Source organism: Mustela nivalis (genome assembly GCF_964662115.1).
Source record: "Mustela nivalis genome assembly, chromosome: 1".
Taxonomy (NCBI): Eukaryota; Metazoa; Chordata; class Mammalia; order Carnivora; family Mustelidae; genus Mustela; species Mustela nivalis.
The window spans coordinates 44954819-44969595 of NC_139020.1; the positions used below are offsets into that span (position 1 = coordinate 44954819).

The following is a 14777-nucleotide window of genomic DNA, read 5'->3' on the forward strand; positions in this document are numbered from 1 at the left end:
CTGGCTTCCTTCAAAAGTCTGAGTACTGTTTTCGCTCACTGGCCGGAGAATGGAAAACAAATCAGTAATACACAGTAAAAACTGAGCGCAAAGCCAAAAGGGCTGCAGCCTGAACTCGTTTGGGCGGGAAACCGGCAGCCCAGCGTTCCGGACTCAGCGTTCCCCCCACCCCGGGGTCTCCTGCTTCCGCCTCCCGTGAGGACCCCGCCAGCCTGGCGGACAGCCGCTGGGCCTTGAGCTCTGGGCGGGGCCGCGGCCTCTGGCTCCTCCCGGGGGCGGGCTAGTCGGGGGCGGGAGGAGGAGCCAGCGCGCGGTTAGAGCTCCAGCCGCGCGGGGAGCGCGTCGCGCCCGCGCCCGTCCGGCCGGGAATGGACTGAGCCGCGCGGGCGGCCCGTGCCGAGTCCGTCCTGCCTTTGCCGGGTCGCGCTACGCCGGGCTCCGGACACAGGACAGCGCCTTGCCGGTTCCCCGCGGACTGCCCCGAACCCGCAGCCGAGCCGGGGAGATGTCAGGCGGCCGGAGGAGGGGCGGCGCCCCCTGGCACACCTTTTCCCGGTTCTTCGCACCCCGAAGCCCTTCGCGGGACAAGGAAGAGGAAGAGGAGGACAGGCCAGGGACGAGCCAGCCGCCCGCTCCAGGACAGGACCCTGCCAGGTGGGAGCCGCGGGGGGCGGCGGGGGCCCTAGCCGGACCGCCTGCAGCCAGCAGTTCTGGGGCCAGGCTCCGCTCGCCACTTTCTGTTCTCCTTTGCTAAAGTTTCCTCCTCCTCGCCCAGTTCCCGTGCCGCTTCACTCCCTTTTCTTTGGTTAGTTAAATCCGGGTGAAGTTCGTGACCCGCGGCTGGGTGCGTTCCCACCGGGCCCAGGCGGCGCGGTGCTCTTCCTTCCCACCTCCCCCTCCCCGTACGTGATTCTGTTCCCGTTCCGCACGGGCGTCTGCGCTCCCAAGTTCTGTGGCACACGCGAGTCCCCCGGCATCCTGCCGGCCGTAATGGGAAACAGTTGTGAGCGAGCCGAGCCACCGCCGGGGCAGAGCGGGCGTGATCCCAAACCTCTCGGGAGGAAAGGTGAAGCGTCGGAGCGCCACCCCCTCAGCTTTTGCCAGCCTAGTTAAATTCACTCGAAGCGATTTTTTTTTTTTTTTTTTTTTTTTTTTTAAAGAATTGTGGTCATGAGTTCCTAGGACTTCGTCAAAATACAGAAACCTCGCTGGTTTTATTTAAATGATGTCGCCCTTCTTCCCCCTGTTTCTTTGGAAACATTTGCCTCAAGTTCCCCAACAGATTTCAAAAAAAACCAAACCAAAACAAAAAAAAAAAAAAACAGGACGACTCCTGTCTTGGTTTCAGCGTGGAAAATGTGCCCATTCTCGGCAGTCGTTGCTCCTTCCTCCACCTGCTGTGAAATCGAATATATATATATAATTTTTTTTAAGACCGGTTTCCTTAAAATGCCTGTTTCTGAGTCTTTTCATCCATTTGGAGGAAGGAAGAGGGGCCAAATGAAATACATCCCACTGTTTTAAATTTTTGATGAGAAGACAGGCTTATCCTCTGTCCTCTCCCAAATTGCACCGGAATTGTGCAATCCGTTTTGATTAGAAGGCCGCTCTCTAGAAAGCAATGTTCACTTCAGATTTTAAAGACTTCGGGAGGACTTCAGAGGAAAATGGATAGGAAGCAGAACTGTCTGAGTGTGCTGGTGTCATTAGTATGCAGGTCTTGTGATTTGACTCTAGGCATTTATGTGTTCCTCAGTTTCCCTACTTGTGAAACATTTGCATTATGAAAGTCATCTTTCCAAGAAAGCACCTGTAACTGGGAAACTTTTCCTGGGAAGCTTCAGCTGTTGTTGCCCCGGTAAGGGAGATTTTAAAATTCAAAGTTACATGGTAGTTAAAAATAGTTTTGAAGTCTGACAGGGTTCAACCAGAATGTCAGATCTGCTCGTGTGGGCAGACAGCCCGAGGTGCCTGCCATCCCTGCAACTACTCTAATCATCTTGGATAATATGGAAGCAGTGTTTAAAGGAAACTCCAAGTAAACTCAGCAAAAGTTGGCAATTCTAACACTGTTAGAAAGGAATAAGCTGGCCACTTTCAGGTTCACAACAGGATTGTGCTGAAACTCTGCCTACCTTCCTGCCCTAATTTGGCTCTACAGACACTTATCAAATCTAATCTCTCTCTCTGGATAACCTCTCTAGCAACTAGCTCTTGTCTATTTAGCACTTCTCCATTCTCATAGGCACAGGCTATGGCGTTTGGACACTGAGAATTTTAATTGTGCTTATATGAACACTAATTTTGTCCTCATCTTTTTAGAACTTGCCAGCTGTTAAGGGGATAGCAGTAATCTTTTCTGTGGGTGTTTTACCTTTTAAATGAGCTTTAATCTTTCTTTTCAAGAATATAAACACACAAAGCCTTCATTGAAAGTTTAATGAAACAAATGGAAACTCTTAGTAGTACCCAGTGTCCTAGTAACACAACACCCTGGTGTTAACAGGATTGGGAACAGAATTGCGATCTGTCACTGTGTTCTTCTTTCAAAATGAAAGGGTATTTTGGCTGTTTCTCTTAGACGCAGTGAAAGCTTATAGTTTTAATGGGAGCCCAGTTTACCTTTTATACTGGTAACCCCAACAGCAGACATGCAGTGTGGTATGTAAAGATGACTGAAAAAAAGTACTTTCTCTTGAGGAACAGTAAGCTGAAAACACCATTTGCAAACAAATACTAGTACATTTTATGCATATATCTAGCACTTAACACCTTAAAAGTAGTTTTAAGGATATTACACTTGAAGTTGGACAAATCTTTGTGATCAGTGTCCTCATTTTACTGTATAAAAACAGAGTTAAACTTGCGGAAAGGCACATAGCTACTTTTCAGTCAGTGAACAAGTAATAAGTCGAATGCTGTGCCTAGAACTTTGAGACCCCTGAAAATACATGAAGGATTGGTAACTGCTTTCTGATTTTTCAGTGTACTTAAAATGCATTCTCTCAGACTGCCAACTTGTACGGTCTCCTTTTCTACACTCCCAGTGTTGCTTATGTGAATTTTATTATATAATTTATGCATGTACAAATACGAAATGGGATTTAACGGAATTCCTTAAGAACAATGAAAACTAAACCATAAGACCAATAAAAGTCCATTTTTAAGCATTTAAACTCATTTTTGGTTACCCACACAATGCAATGGTACCATCTGGAACAAACCTAAGGTCTTTGGTGGTTGCCATGACTTGACAGCTCTGTACTCTGCCATGATTCAGGTCTTCTAATATTTCTTTATTTGAATCGCAGGAAAACCTTTGCTTTTATGATGTGCTCTAAGTTATTTGGGCTTCATTTGGTGCGAACACATCATTTATATATTGGGTTTGCTATTATTCTATTCTCATTAATTTTTGGCAGTTAAGAAAGGTCTGTTTACATCAACACTGCGAATTTAGGTATGGACACTTGAATTGCTTGTTAGTACTTTCCTTGGATGACTGACCAGATCCAGGAGGTGCTTATATTTTAGATCATATAGAAATGAAAAATGTGACTGAAGCTTTCATGGGAAACTTGAGAACTCTGAGTTCTGTGGATCCCAATTTGAGAATCACTGCTATAATGTTTAACCTAATTTATGTGCACACAAGGAAAGGACTCAGTACAAGTAGTAGGGGTGAGCAGGGAGGGCTTCACGGTTGAGGGAGTTTTACCTGGTTCTTCAAGACATTGGTAGTGTTTTAGGAAGGAACTTAAACAGGAGGACAAATAGGGAACAGGTATTCTACATTGAGCAAAGGCCTATAGGAGGTTGTGATCTGCTGGGGACTATATACATTAGGGGACAGAGTGAAAGATGCAATAAGAAAGATTGGAGGTGGGTCATGGGATTCTCTAGATAGTATTTGGTTCTCAATTTAAGTTTTAGACTATTGTGAAAGCCTGTTAAACAGACACTGCTAGAATGTGAAATTTGGAGAATACCTACCTATTAATTCTCCACTTAGAGAAAATGATTGCTCACTTTTGTTTCTTTGCTATATCACACATGGTAGACCTGTTTAAAAGGAGCTCTGTATGACATTTTAACTCAGGAAAGGGGATAGTAAGGTGAGATCAGCATTTACCAATCGCTAATTGAGCATGTACTACTGGGCTGGGTACTTTTACTTTCAGCATCTCATTTAAACCTCACCTTTAGCCTTGAAGGTTGGTATGCCTATCACTATTCTGACAGCTGAGGAAACTGAGGGTGAAAAGTTCTTAATGGTGAACACTGTTGGTATCTTGGGTGGAACAATTCTTGGTGGAACTGGACTCTGCTGTCCTTTGCAGGACATTTCTCATCCATGACCCCACCCACTAATTAATTTCCAGTAGCATCCTCTAGTAATTGGGATAATCCAAACACCTCCACCCAGGTGGATGGGAGTTATGATACCTCTCCCAATAGAAAAATATTTACCCCAAATCATGAGAGTAATAAGTTTCAGAAGAGAGATTTGGACCTTTGTTTCTCTGACTCTAAAGCTCTGGTTCTTTTTTCCACATCATCTTGCCCACCACAGTTCTGAACTAGGCTCATTCAAAACACATTTGAATATGTAAGTCAATTGGAATTTTTTGTACTCTGTTCCAGAATCGGTGGCAGAAATGTGGTCCATTTCAGATATACCTTTTTTTTTTTTAACTGTTCTTTCAGTGTCCTAGTATATTGTTATTGAAAAAGGTAAGACAATCATTAGACCAAGGATGGAGACTGTGTCTTATTTCTTTTACCTAGCTCAGGTGAGGAGTGTATCATTGTTGATAGAGTATTAAAGCACTTCTTAGTGGGTTTCAGCCAGTAGTACCCTCCCTCTTGAGCTGGACATTTAGATATGTGAGGGATCTTGAAAGGATTCTACAGTGTTTGGCTCTCTGTCAAAGTTCAGAGAATTTTTGCTTCTCACCATGGCTGAGGGTGTTAAATGGGTGAAGCCAGACCTTTAGTGGCTTGCTGTGCAGGAGATACTCTCATTAAAAAATGTCAGCTGTGCCCCTGATGCATGAGAGCTGCTGTCCTTCAACTTAAAGAACCAGTGCTGACCACAGCATCATTTCCTCACACCAGTGTGTGAGGAAAAGGAGCTGTGTCCTCTGACTTTCATGGTGATTGTATTTTCATTGATTTGAAAGCAGTATAGAAAATACTTGGTAACTAGTTTATTTGAATAGGGGATACCTGTGTGGTCTTGAAGGACCACATCAACAGTTCATATCCATTGTAATAAAGATGACTGGAAAATTCCAGAAGTCCTCAGCAGTATATATGTAATGAGAATCTTGAAATCCCAGGCTGACTGAAAGCACAGAAGCTACCTTTGGAAGTAGAGTAGAAATATAGACTGTTTTAAGGCATTGGAACTATATCCTCTTTCAAGTGAGATTTCTATCTTTGGGATTTAACAGGGTATCTTCCAGTTGCCTAATTTGGGGATTCTGTTTCTTGGTTAGGGCATTCCTTGTAAACTAACTCAGTTGTACATTCTAAATGTTAAAGTAGCAGGTACCTCACGTCCCACAATAAGCTTATCTTCTCAGAACTTCTAACTGTATTGAAACAATGATAGCATTTTTTTCATCTCAGAGGAAAATATGTAAAGGGATATTAACAGATTTTGTGAAGAGGAAAATAATGTTCCCTTCAAGATAAAATATTTCATTTTCTAACTAGAGTTCTGATCACACTGCAGCCTAGATATGCTAGAAATGCTGATAAAACTGTTGTAGTGAGAAAACATAGGTTGGTGCAAATTTAAACTCAGAAAAATAATCTGGGCTATCTCCTGAAAAGAAAAGATCATCATGAAATAAAAGCTTAAAAACATCATTTATTTGGACTCTGTTCATTCCATAAATTTGAATAGCTACTATGTGTCAGATATACTACGCAGTAAGGATAAAGATCAGTGAATAACCAAAACTGCTCTTGAAGAGTTCATAAATTAATGGAAGAGACAAAAAGGTACATCTCTGTTCTCAAGATGAGCTCTTTTATAAGCCAAAAATGTTTTTGGCATTTGTGACTTTTTTGGTTCAGAACATACTTACTGTTTCATGACCATCAAATATTGTATGAGAGCTTTATTTGGGCTTTCAGAATATCTTCCCACATTATTAACTTTTCTCTGAACATAGTTTGATTAACATCCTTTGCTAACCAGAATACTGGGAAGATGGGACAGTAACTGGACCAGCAGGCTGAGTGGCAAGTGCTTCTAGGAATCCTCTTGCTCTTCCTAGACTCCACAACTTTGGCAAGTTCTAGATGGAGGCAGAAAAGCACATCCTCTTGGAAATTAACACTTCACATGAATGGAGATCCTTACACAAAATAGCTTGATGTTGATAGAAAAACAAGTTGAAGCTTTGCGACCAGAAACAGCTCAGACTTAATATTTGGTTGGCAGTTGTGAATGGCCAGTGGTATAGCTCCAGCAGGACTATCCCTCAAAGTGTAATCCCTTGGGGATATTTAATTGCAGGTACCCTCAAAGCAGTGAGACAACTGTTTGCTTAGTCAAGTGTTTTTTCCCTTGTTTTTTTTTTTTTTTGTGGGGAGGTGTTGTTGTGTTGTTGCCTGACAGATTAGAGAGGACAAAAACTAAATTGTCCTTTATTGAGATCTTAATTAGACCCAAGCCCTGTGCCTGGGACTTTAAATATACACATATGCTTAATCCTTAGCAGCCTTTAAGAAAGGTATCTTTACACCATTTTACACATCTATAATTTAAGGCTTGGAGAGGTCCAATAGTTAGTCAGAAGTCTCACAGCCTCTGTGGTAGAGTCAAATTCTCCTTCCTGAACTCAGAGTCTACAGCATTATGTGATTGCTTCCTCTGCTTAACTTAGGAAGACCCATAAAAGAAAGCTGGCCCTAGAAAATAGTTTCGAATGGAAATAAAAAACAATGGCATGCAGCTGGCCATCTGCCCAGATGGCTCAGGTCAGCACTCCGTACAATAAAGACTTTGTGGTCCTGACAACTGAGAAAAAGAAAACAAATGTATGTATCTATCAAATGACAAATTTACATTTAATCACATGAAAAGGGTCAATCTCCTTCCAAATATATGCAAACTGGAAGTATTAGCAAGATACCATATTCCATCTATTTGATAAGTAAAACTTGAGTTAGAGGTGGGTAAACTGGAAGTGGTGACTGGTGGGAGAATAAACTGGTCCCCAGCCTTGGACAGGTTCTCTCAGTACTACATATTCACATACTCTGATTCAGCACTTTCTCTGCAGGAATTCCATCAGATGTACATAGCTCGCAGACAGGCCCAACATTGCCTACACAAGGCTAACCATTGCAGTGTTACTGTAATAGCAAAAGAAGAAATAGATGTGTGTGCCATCAAGTAGACGAAGGGATAAATCATGGTCTAATCATGTAAGAGAATATTACACAGCTGCCAAAAAGAATGACAAAGCTTTTTTTTGTACTGATAAGGAAATACCTCCAGGATTCATTAAGAAGAAGAAAAAGCAAGCTGGAAATCACTGTGTGTAGTACATTCCCATTCCTATGTAAATGAGGGAGTGTGAAATAAGTCTTGCTCTGGCTGTGTTAACAAGGGGGGATGGGAGACTTGCTCAAGAAATGAGCAACAGGAGGGAGACTTCTCATTTTATACCTTTTTATATGTAAAAAAATTATGTGAATTACCTATTTCAGGGAAAGAAACACTAATTTAAGACCTGGTGAATATCTGTGTATAAATGAGTAAAAATCGAGAGAATTTAGGATCCTGACTTGGCAGAGATCTTCCAAAGAAAGAATGAACTACATTAACTTGTTAACTTGTCAGATCACCAACGAATATACCCTGGTTGGAGGGGTGGCGCTATGCTCTATTAGTCTGAACTAGAAATATGTACTATAATAATTTCGATTATGTCTTTGTTCTCTGAAGGCAAATAAGGATCTTATTTGGCAATATTGTATATATTACCATTATGTAATTTGTGATATTAGTATTTTGTAATTTGTCTATGATAAATTCATTTCCAATAACCTGCATTTGTTTGCTTTTTGAAATCAACTACAATATTTTGTATTTTTTTGTCCTTTTAATAGTAATATATGCTATTATAAAACAGGTATGAAAGTATAAAATCAAAAAAGAAGTACAACTCATAACCCTACCCATTCAGACAAATACTGTTCTTACGTACATTTCCACATATATACATATTTTTTACAAAAAGTGGAAGTTCTCTTCAGGATTTTGAACGTTATTTTTTTTTTCACTCAACAATGATGCTCTAACATTTTCTGCAATAGTATATATATTTATACAAATTATAAAATAATTCTAAATTTAGTCCTTTAAAAATTTGTTTTGTAATCATTTTTCAGAATTCAGTTTGGATATCTAAATGTGCGTAGGGTTTAATGTGTGTAGGGTTTGCATTTGAATGGGAGAGGGTAGAAAATTAACAAGTTCTATAATACGTAATGTGCTCTGAAGTACGATAAAGCAGGATGAGGGAATGGGACACAATGGAGGTAATGAGACTGGAGTAAGGTATAGAGAGAATGGTTATGAAAGACCCCTTCCTTGCATAACATTTGAGCAAAGACCTGGATGATACTTGGGAGTGGGAGAGAAATCTGAGAAAAGAACTTTCCCGGCAGTGGGAACAGCCAATTCCAGGGCTCTGGGGCAGGATCATGTTGGCACAGATGCCAGAGTGAGCAGAGCCAAAAGAATGGAAGGAAGAGTGGCTGTCAATGACACGGGGAAGGGAGTTGGGGGCCAGAGGAGGTAGGCAAAGGTAGGGAGTTGAGATGTTTACTTTTTGAAAGTATCATTTGGATGCAGATTTATATATGTTTATGTATGTGTGTATGTTTATATATTCTCACAAAGATTGCTGGTTTGTTGATGTCTGGAAGATTTGCAGTGAGAAGGAATTTGAGTTGGAGGTTAGAAGTGAGATCAGCCTTGGTCAGGCTCTGGGAAGGCACAGTCTGGCCTGTCCTTGGATCTCCAGTGCCTCTTCCTTAAGACAGTTTGATGAATACTACATGAATTGGTGCCCATTTTAGAGGGCAGCCAGAACACTGTTTCGAGTTCATGTCACAGCAAAAGATTGAGGGTGTGGATTTATGTGGGGTAGGTCATAAATGTTCAGAATCTGGAGGGTGTGGGGTAGAGGACTTTGGGAGAGGAGAGCAGTTACTGGTGTCACCTGTAGACAGCTCCGGCACACATCAAACAGACCAGTGTCCTCTCTAGCCCGTGACTGAACTGCAATTATGGGTCTTGTTTTGGGGGCATGGAATAGGGGACAGGAAGTAAATCAGCTTCCAAGTGGAAACATAAATTACAGGAGAAGGCGGACGTGATGGGGAGGGACTGTCAGAAGAGGCTAAGGCTGCAGAGCAACAGAGCTTCATAATCATGTTTATTACCTTTCCTCCCTTCTCCCAGTTTTTCTCCGAAGAGTTTGCCAGATGTCTGAGCTAAAATACATGCTGTTCGACTGCCTTAAAATTGCAGCTTTTAGTTACCTTTTAATTTGAAGCCCAGAAATAGTGCCATAACCACCTGTTTTATATTCTGTTAATGGTCACTTGAAAAATACAAGTACTAGTCTACCACTGGCAGTCGCTGTTTATGAATGGACAGTTTTCCAGATGGCTGTTTGTAAATCATCAGTGTGGAACTCTGTCCCCATAGAAGCAGGGTTGGAAATGGTAGATGGCCGCACCAGGCCAGTGCACAAAAGTCAGTTTAATCCATAACATGCCTACAGTCAAATATTGAACAAAGAGAACCTCTAAGCTTGCCTTGTGAAGCTGTGTTTGTAAGAAAAAATTCCAAGGTAGTATAGATGCCCCCAAGGCAGAAGCAGACCCTTTGAAAGTTTGTGGGGATGAAAGCCCATACTGTATTTAAGGACCCAAGTGTGGGCGGAGAGGGTAGTCTAAGGGAATACAGAACAGGCCCTGGGGGTGGCTTCAGTAGGTTGGAAACAAGGACTGCACAAGTTTCTCTTTCTCAGAATGTCCCAGCATTAATTTTGATACTGAGCTGGTTTCTTGGTTAGAGTCTCTCTGTTCCTTCACTACAAAAACTTCAAGGTTAGGCAAGCATACCTTTCCTTTTCCATTTTCCCTGCAACTGGAGGATCATATGGGATTTTAGATCTGGCAGAGAGCTCGTCTGATGCTTTCATTTCACATATTTGAAAAATCGGATTTAGAAAGGTGCATTTTGACTGAAGTGACCTTTGTCCCTAAGGTCTGTCCCTGAAACATAAGTTCATTTTGCAAAGCATTTCGCTACTAATGACAGCAGGAAAGGGTGTGGATAGGTAAAAGACCCCTTCTTGTTCTCTATTATTTTTTCATTTAGTTCTCCATGGTAAAGTCCTACCTGGAGGACCAAGTATGATTTGATCACATTTCAGAGGAAGGCCAGATTCTGGCTACTTCTAGAGTTTCATCAAAGGAATGGTGACAAGTAGGCTCTGAGGTGAGGAACAACATGTCAGGCAGGAGGCCTGATGGAGTTGTGGTGGAGAGGGTGATGTTGTTTAGTAGACCCAGAAGAAGTTTAGGTTAGTGGCAGACGAGAAAACAAGATATGCCTTGACTCCCTTTTCCCTGTCCTCAGGTCTGCTGGTTCCTCTATTGCAGACCATACCTCATACAATGGAAGTGAAAATCAGTGGGAAAATGATTTCAGGCAGCATCAGGCTGAGTGGGATAAAGAGGAAGCAGAGAAGGGAAATCCTTCATTTCCCTAGGGACAGTGGAAAGTCCCCGTGGACCGTGAATCTGCGGAACTGTCTAGATGTATAGGGCGTTCCCAAATAGGGGACTACATTTTATTAAGTGGCTTTGTGTTTAGAAATGGTCAGAATTACTGCCAGTAATTCAGTCATTCAGATGTCTTCAGCGCCGAGCGTTGCCTCCTTTCTAAAAATGGCAAGAAGTAATAGATTTTCTGCATCTGTAGAGAATGGGCAAGCCTCCAAAAGACAGTTTTGAAAGCTGTATTCAATTCTTTAACATTTCCAGATTTTTTTGATCCAGCCACAGGAATGATGTGTGAGAGAAAAGGCAGAGTAAAGGCAATGCCCAGCAGCTGTGCTGCAGAAGAGGGAGGAGTGGAGGGCCGTCCTCTCCCTCACTGTGTCTCCACCCCATCCTCCGAGACTGCGTGCTGTCCCTGCGTGTCTGTTGACCATCTAGGAAGTTGCGTGCTTGCCGTGTGAGGAACTGAATCTGGGAGAGGCCCAGCAGCATCCCTTGTGCTTCAGTCTGTGGTACACACTGAAAGAGAGTACTTTTTCTCGTTGGTCACACTCTGGACTCGGCGATGCTTCTCATGCTCATTAGGGCAAAGGCTCTTTTGGGGGGCCAGGAGCTCTGCAGGGCCTGGGTGTTGGAAAATCGGTGATGTTTTACATGACTGAGTTTTCTACATAATGGATACCTACACTTTATCAACACTTAACACATTTAAATAGTACTAACAGGAGATCTCTCACACTAGATCATTCTCTTCCTTACACAACTCTCAGTGGCTGGCTTCTGAACATAGAAAGGCTCTCAGACCATTGTTTATCAAGAGTGTGGTCAGAGGGCCAGCTGCTTCAGAACAACCCCAAGAAGAGCGCGTCGGTTATTGAAATGTGTATTCCTGGGACCCACTCCAACTGGAATCCTTGACAATTGGGCACACAGATTTGCTCTATAAATACAATTGCCCAGCTGATTGTGGTGCATTTAGGTAGGGATTCTGAAGGAGTGAGGGCCAGGATTTCATGTGGTGTGTTGCCTGCACCCCAGCGCCAAGAACAGTGCCTAGCACTTAAAGGGCATTTAAAAACAGAGGGGTCCGTACTTATCTGGTGAGTGAATTTCTGCTTCTTCTTTGCTGTGGTTGGGGAACCCTCTTATGATTTAATAAAAAATAAGACTATAAGATATAATGACAGGATGGGGCTTTCCTCTTTGTAAATTATTTGGACTCTAGAATGTTAATGTGCTCCGTTTTTTTTCTTGGCCCAGAGATTTGTCTTAGTTTGTCTGGAAAGTAAATGTTAATGGCTGCACATTGGATTCCTTGTTTTCAGGTATGGTTTAACTCAAGTTGCTTCAAAAATGAGGAACTTCAGTGTTACTTTGACCTTGATATTTTTCTGGGCTGTTTTGAAGGATTAATTTCCAGAGTTCTGTTAGCTAAGATGAGGCTGTTTAGAAATGCAATGTAGTCTTACTTGCCTACGTGTGGTTATGATCCCTGCCCCTCACCCCCTGCCATGAGCAAAATGTGTACTTTCTAAAAATACTGCTATTGAACTATTCCCCAGGTCCCAAAGGGGGTTAAATTGTGAAAGAACAATAAGAACGGATTGTCGACTTTCTTAAGGTTTGAGATCATCTGGATTTGACCATGTTTCTCTTTCTCTCATATATTAAAGAGTCTGAGAACACTATTTCAAGTCTTTTGAGTCTTTTTATGTTACATATTTTTTAACTAAGCAGACATCTAAGTATAGTGTTTTCAGTATTTTCACCTACTCTGTTTTATTTTTGTGTGTTTTGCATTACATTGTTCCCAATGCAACATTTTTTTGATTAAGCAGGCACAAATGAAGAGCCTGTTTGATATCATTTTTTAAACAATTTAACAAATATTTGAGTACCAGGGACAGTGCTTGGCCCTGTGATACAGACATGAATAATACAATTTCTGAATTTGAGTTCAAATTCTCGTTAGCCAGAGCAGAAGTGTGTGAATGGTATCACTGGGTTCAATAAGAACCCCCCCAAAATAGAGATTAAGCTAGGATTAAATTGTAAAGGGCTAAGAGTTGGGCAAGGTGTTGAAGGATGTAGGAGGCAGAGAAGAAAATGGTTTCCTCGCATGTTCTGAGAATGTGAAGTTGTTCTATGTGGCAGGTGTATCTGGAGCCATAGGAATAACTTTCTATATCCTAAGGACTCTTCATTTTATTCATCAACTGAAAGAGATTCACTGAAAGGATTTTTAAACTGCACAGTGGGATGATCAGTTTAACAATCATTTTGACAGGAAGAAGGTGTTGAAACAGAGCAATCTTGAAGATGCCAGAGATCAATTAAGAAGGACTCTTTTTTTTTTTTAGTAAACTAGAAAAGAGATGGAGAAAGCTTTACTTGAAACACCGATTTTTATAGCTAAACCAAAACTTTAAAATGTGTTGTTTACTTTAGAACTCAACACATTTTGAAATTTTTGTTTAACAGTAAGATTCATGAGACTTAAACATAGGCTATAAGTTTCAGAACGTTTTATGAAGTGTCAAATATTCTTTTGGGTTTCTTTTAGTTGTTTGCTCAATATGGAATACTTGTGTGCTGATCTATGAATGTATTTTTCTGGCATTTTGTGTGTGTTTATAGAGTGGATATAATTATAGCTACTTGAGAATACTGATATCTGTGTTAATCCCATGAACCTGGAGCTACATTTTCTACAGAGGTTTTGTACTGGAAAGGAAACTTTTACCATTTTCATTTCCAATTCACTAAGGCAGTAAGTTTACAGAAAGTGCTATAACCACCCTTAAGTACAATTACAGGAATCTTGAAAAGAACTAGGAGACTAGGGGTGCCTGGGTGAATCAGTCAGTTGAGTTGTCTGCTTTTGGCTCGCCCCACATTGGGCTCCCTGCTCTCGGAAGCCTGCGCCTCCCTTTCCTCCCTCTGTTTGTGCTCGCTCTCTCACTCTCTCTCAAATAAATAAATAAATCTTTAAAAAAAAAAAGGGCACAAAAATTAGGAGACTAAAATCCTTGTATGTTTAGTTTTTAGATGGGTCATTCAAAATAGATTACAGTTAGAGAATATACTTATAAAATCACTAAGGTCAATATTATCCTTGATTATACTCCAGATTCTTATGATGTGCTCTTTTTACATGTATTGCACCTGTCTCTCTCTCTCTCTTTTTCTTTTGAGCTTAAATAGACAAGATTTGACATTTAATTTAAAACAAGAATTGTAAACAAACTTGTGACAAAAAATAAAGCTAAAATAGAAAATGGAGGTAAAAACCCACTCAATTTTAAAGTAGCAGTGTTGGAGACATTCTTATTTTATAGATATATAGATGTATTTGGTTATAGTTCTGAATTGTACAATATTTTCCACTTCTGTCCCTGATTTTTCACATGGAGTTTTCACCTGTTAAGCACACAGCTCATGTATTCATCTTCTTTACTTGGTTGCTTTTGCTGTTGACATTTAAAAGGCTTGTGAGTGTGACTGTGTTTTGTTGGACTGTGTATTTCTGCATAGAGTCTGAGACTTAATAAAATTTAAATTTCATTGTATTTTTCACATGCTTGTCATCTTTCTGACTGTGTTTTGACCATTACCATTTGTTCCTTGGTTAGTCTACATAATTGCACTGGGCATTATGGATAGAAAACCTAAAAGTAGCCTAAATCCTGTCTTCTCTTCATCCTGTCTAATCTGAACTATTGAGACCACTCCTTTTCAGTTGCTCTGCCACAGCCACCACAATTGCCTGTATTTTCCCATTTCAGTCATTCTGCCTGCTTTATGCTTATCCCCTGGCTCAGGGCTTCCCAGTGCTCGTAGGACAAAGATCAAGTTCTGAAACGGGTCAGGCAGGTTCTCCATAGTCTGGCAGGCACTACTTCTGGTATCATTCTCATATCTAGCAGAGTCACCTCTGCCAAGTTGTTGTGCTC

The 14777-nt window shown here is 41.3% G+C and overlaps 1 protein-coding gene across 2 annotated transcripts in view; it reads left to right on the top strand.

The window, feature by feature from the left end:
* The first annotated feature begins 287 nt into the window (after positions 1-287).
* The window catches only part of CRYBG3 (crystallin beta-gamma domain containing 3), a 110006-nt gene continuing 95516 nt past the window's right edge, over positions 288-14777 (top strand). Inside the window, exon 1 of one of the 2 annotated variants that reach the window (XM_082695198.1) lies at positions 288-654. In XM_082695198.1, coding sequence (XP_082551324.1) covers positions 506-654 — 149 coding nt within the window. In that variant the 5' untranslated portion in view covers positions 288-505. The remainder of the gene's footprint in view (positions 655-14777) is intronic. The other variant, XM_082695200.1, reaches the window with a different exon arrangement.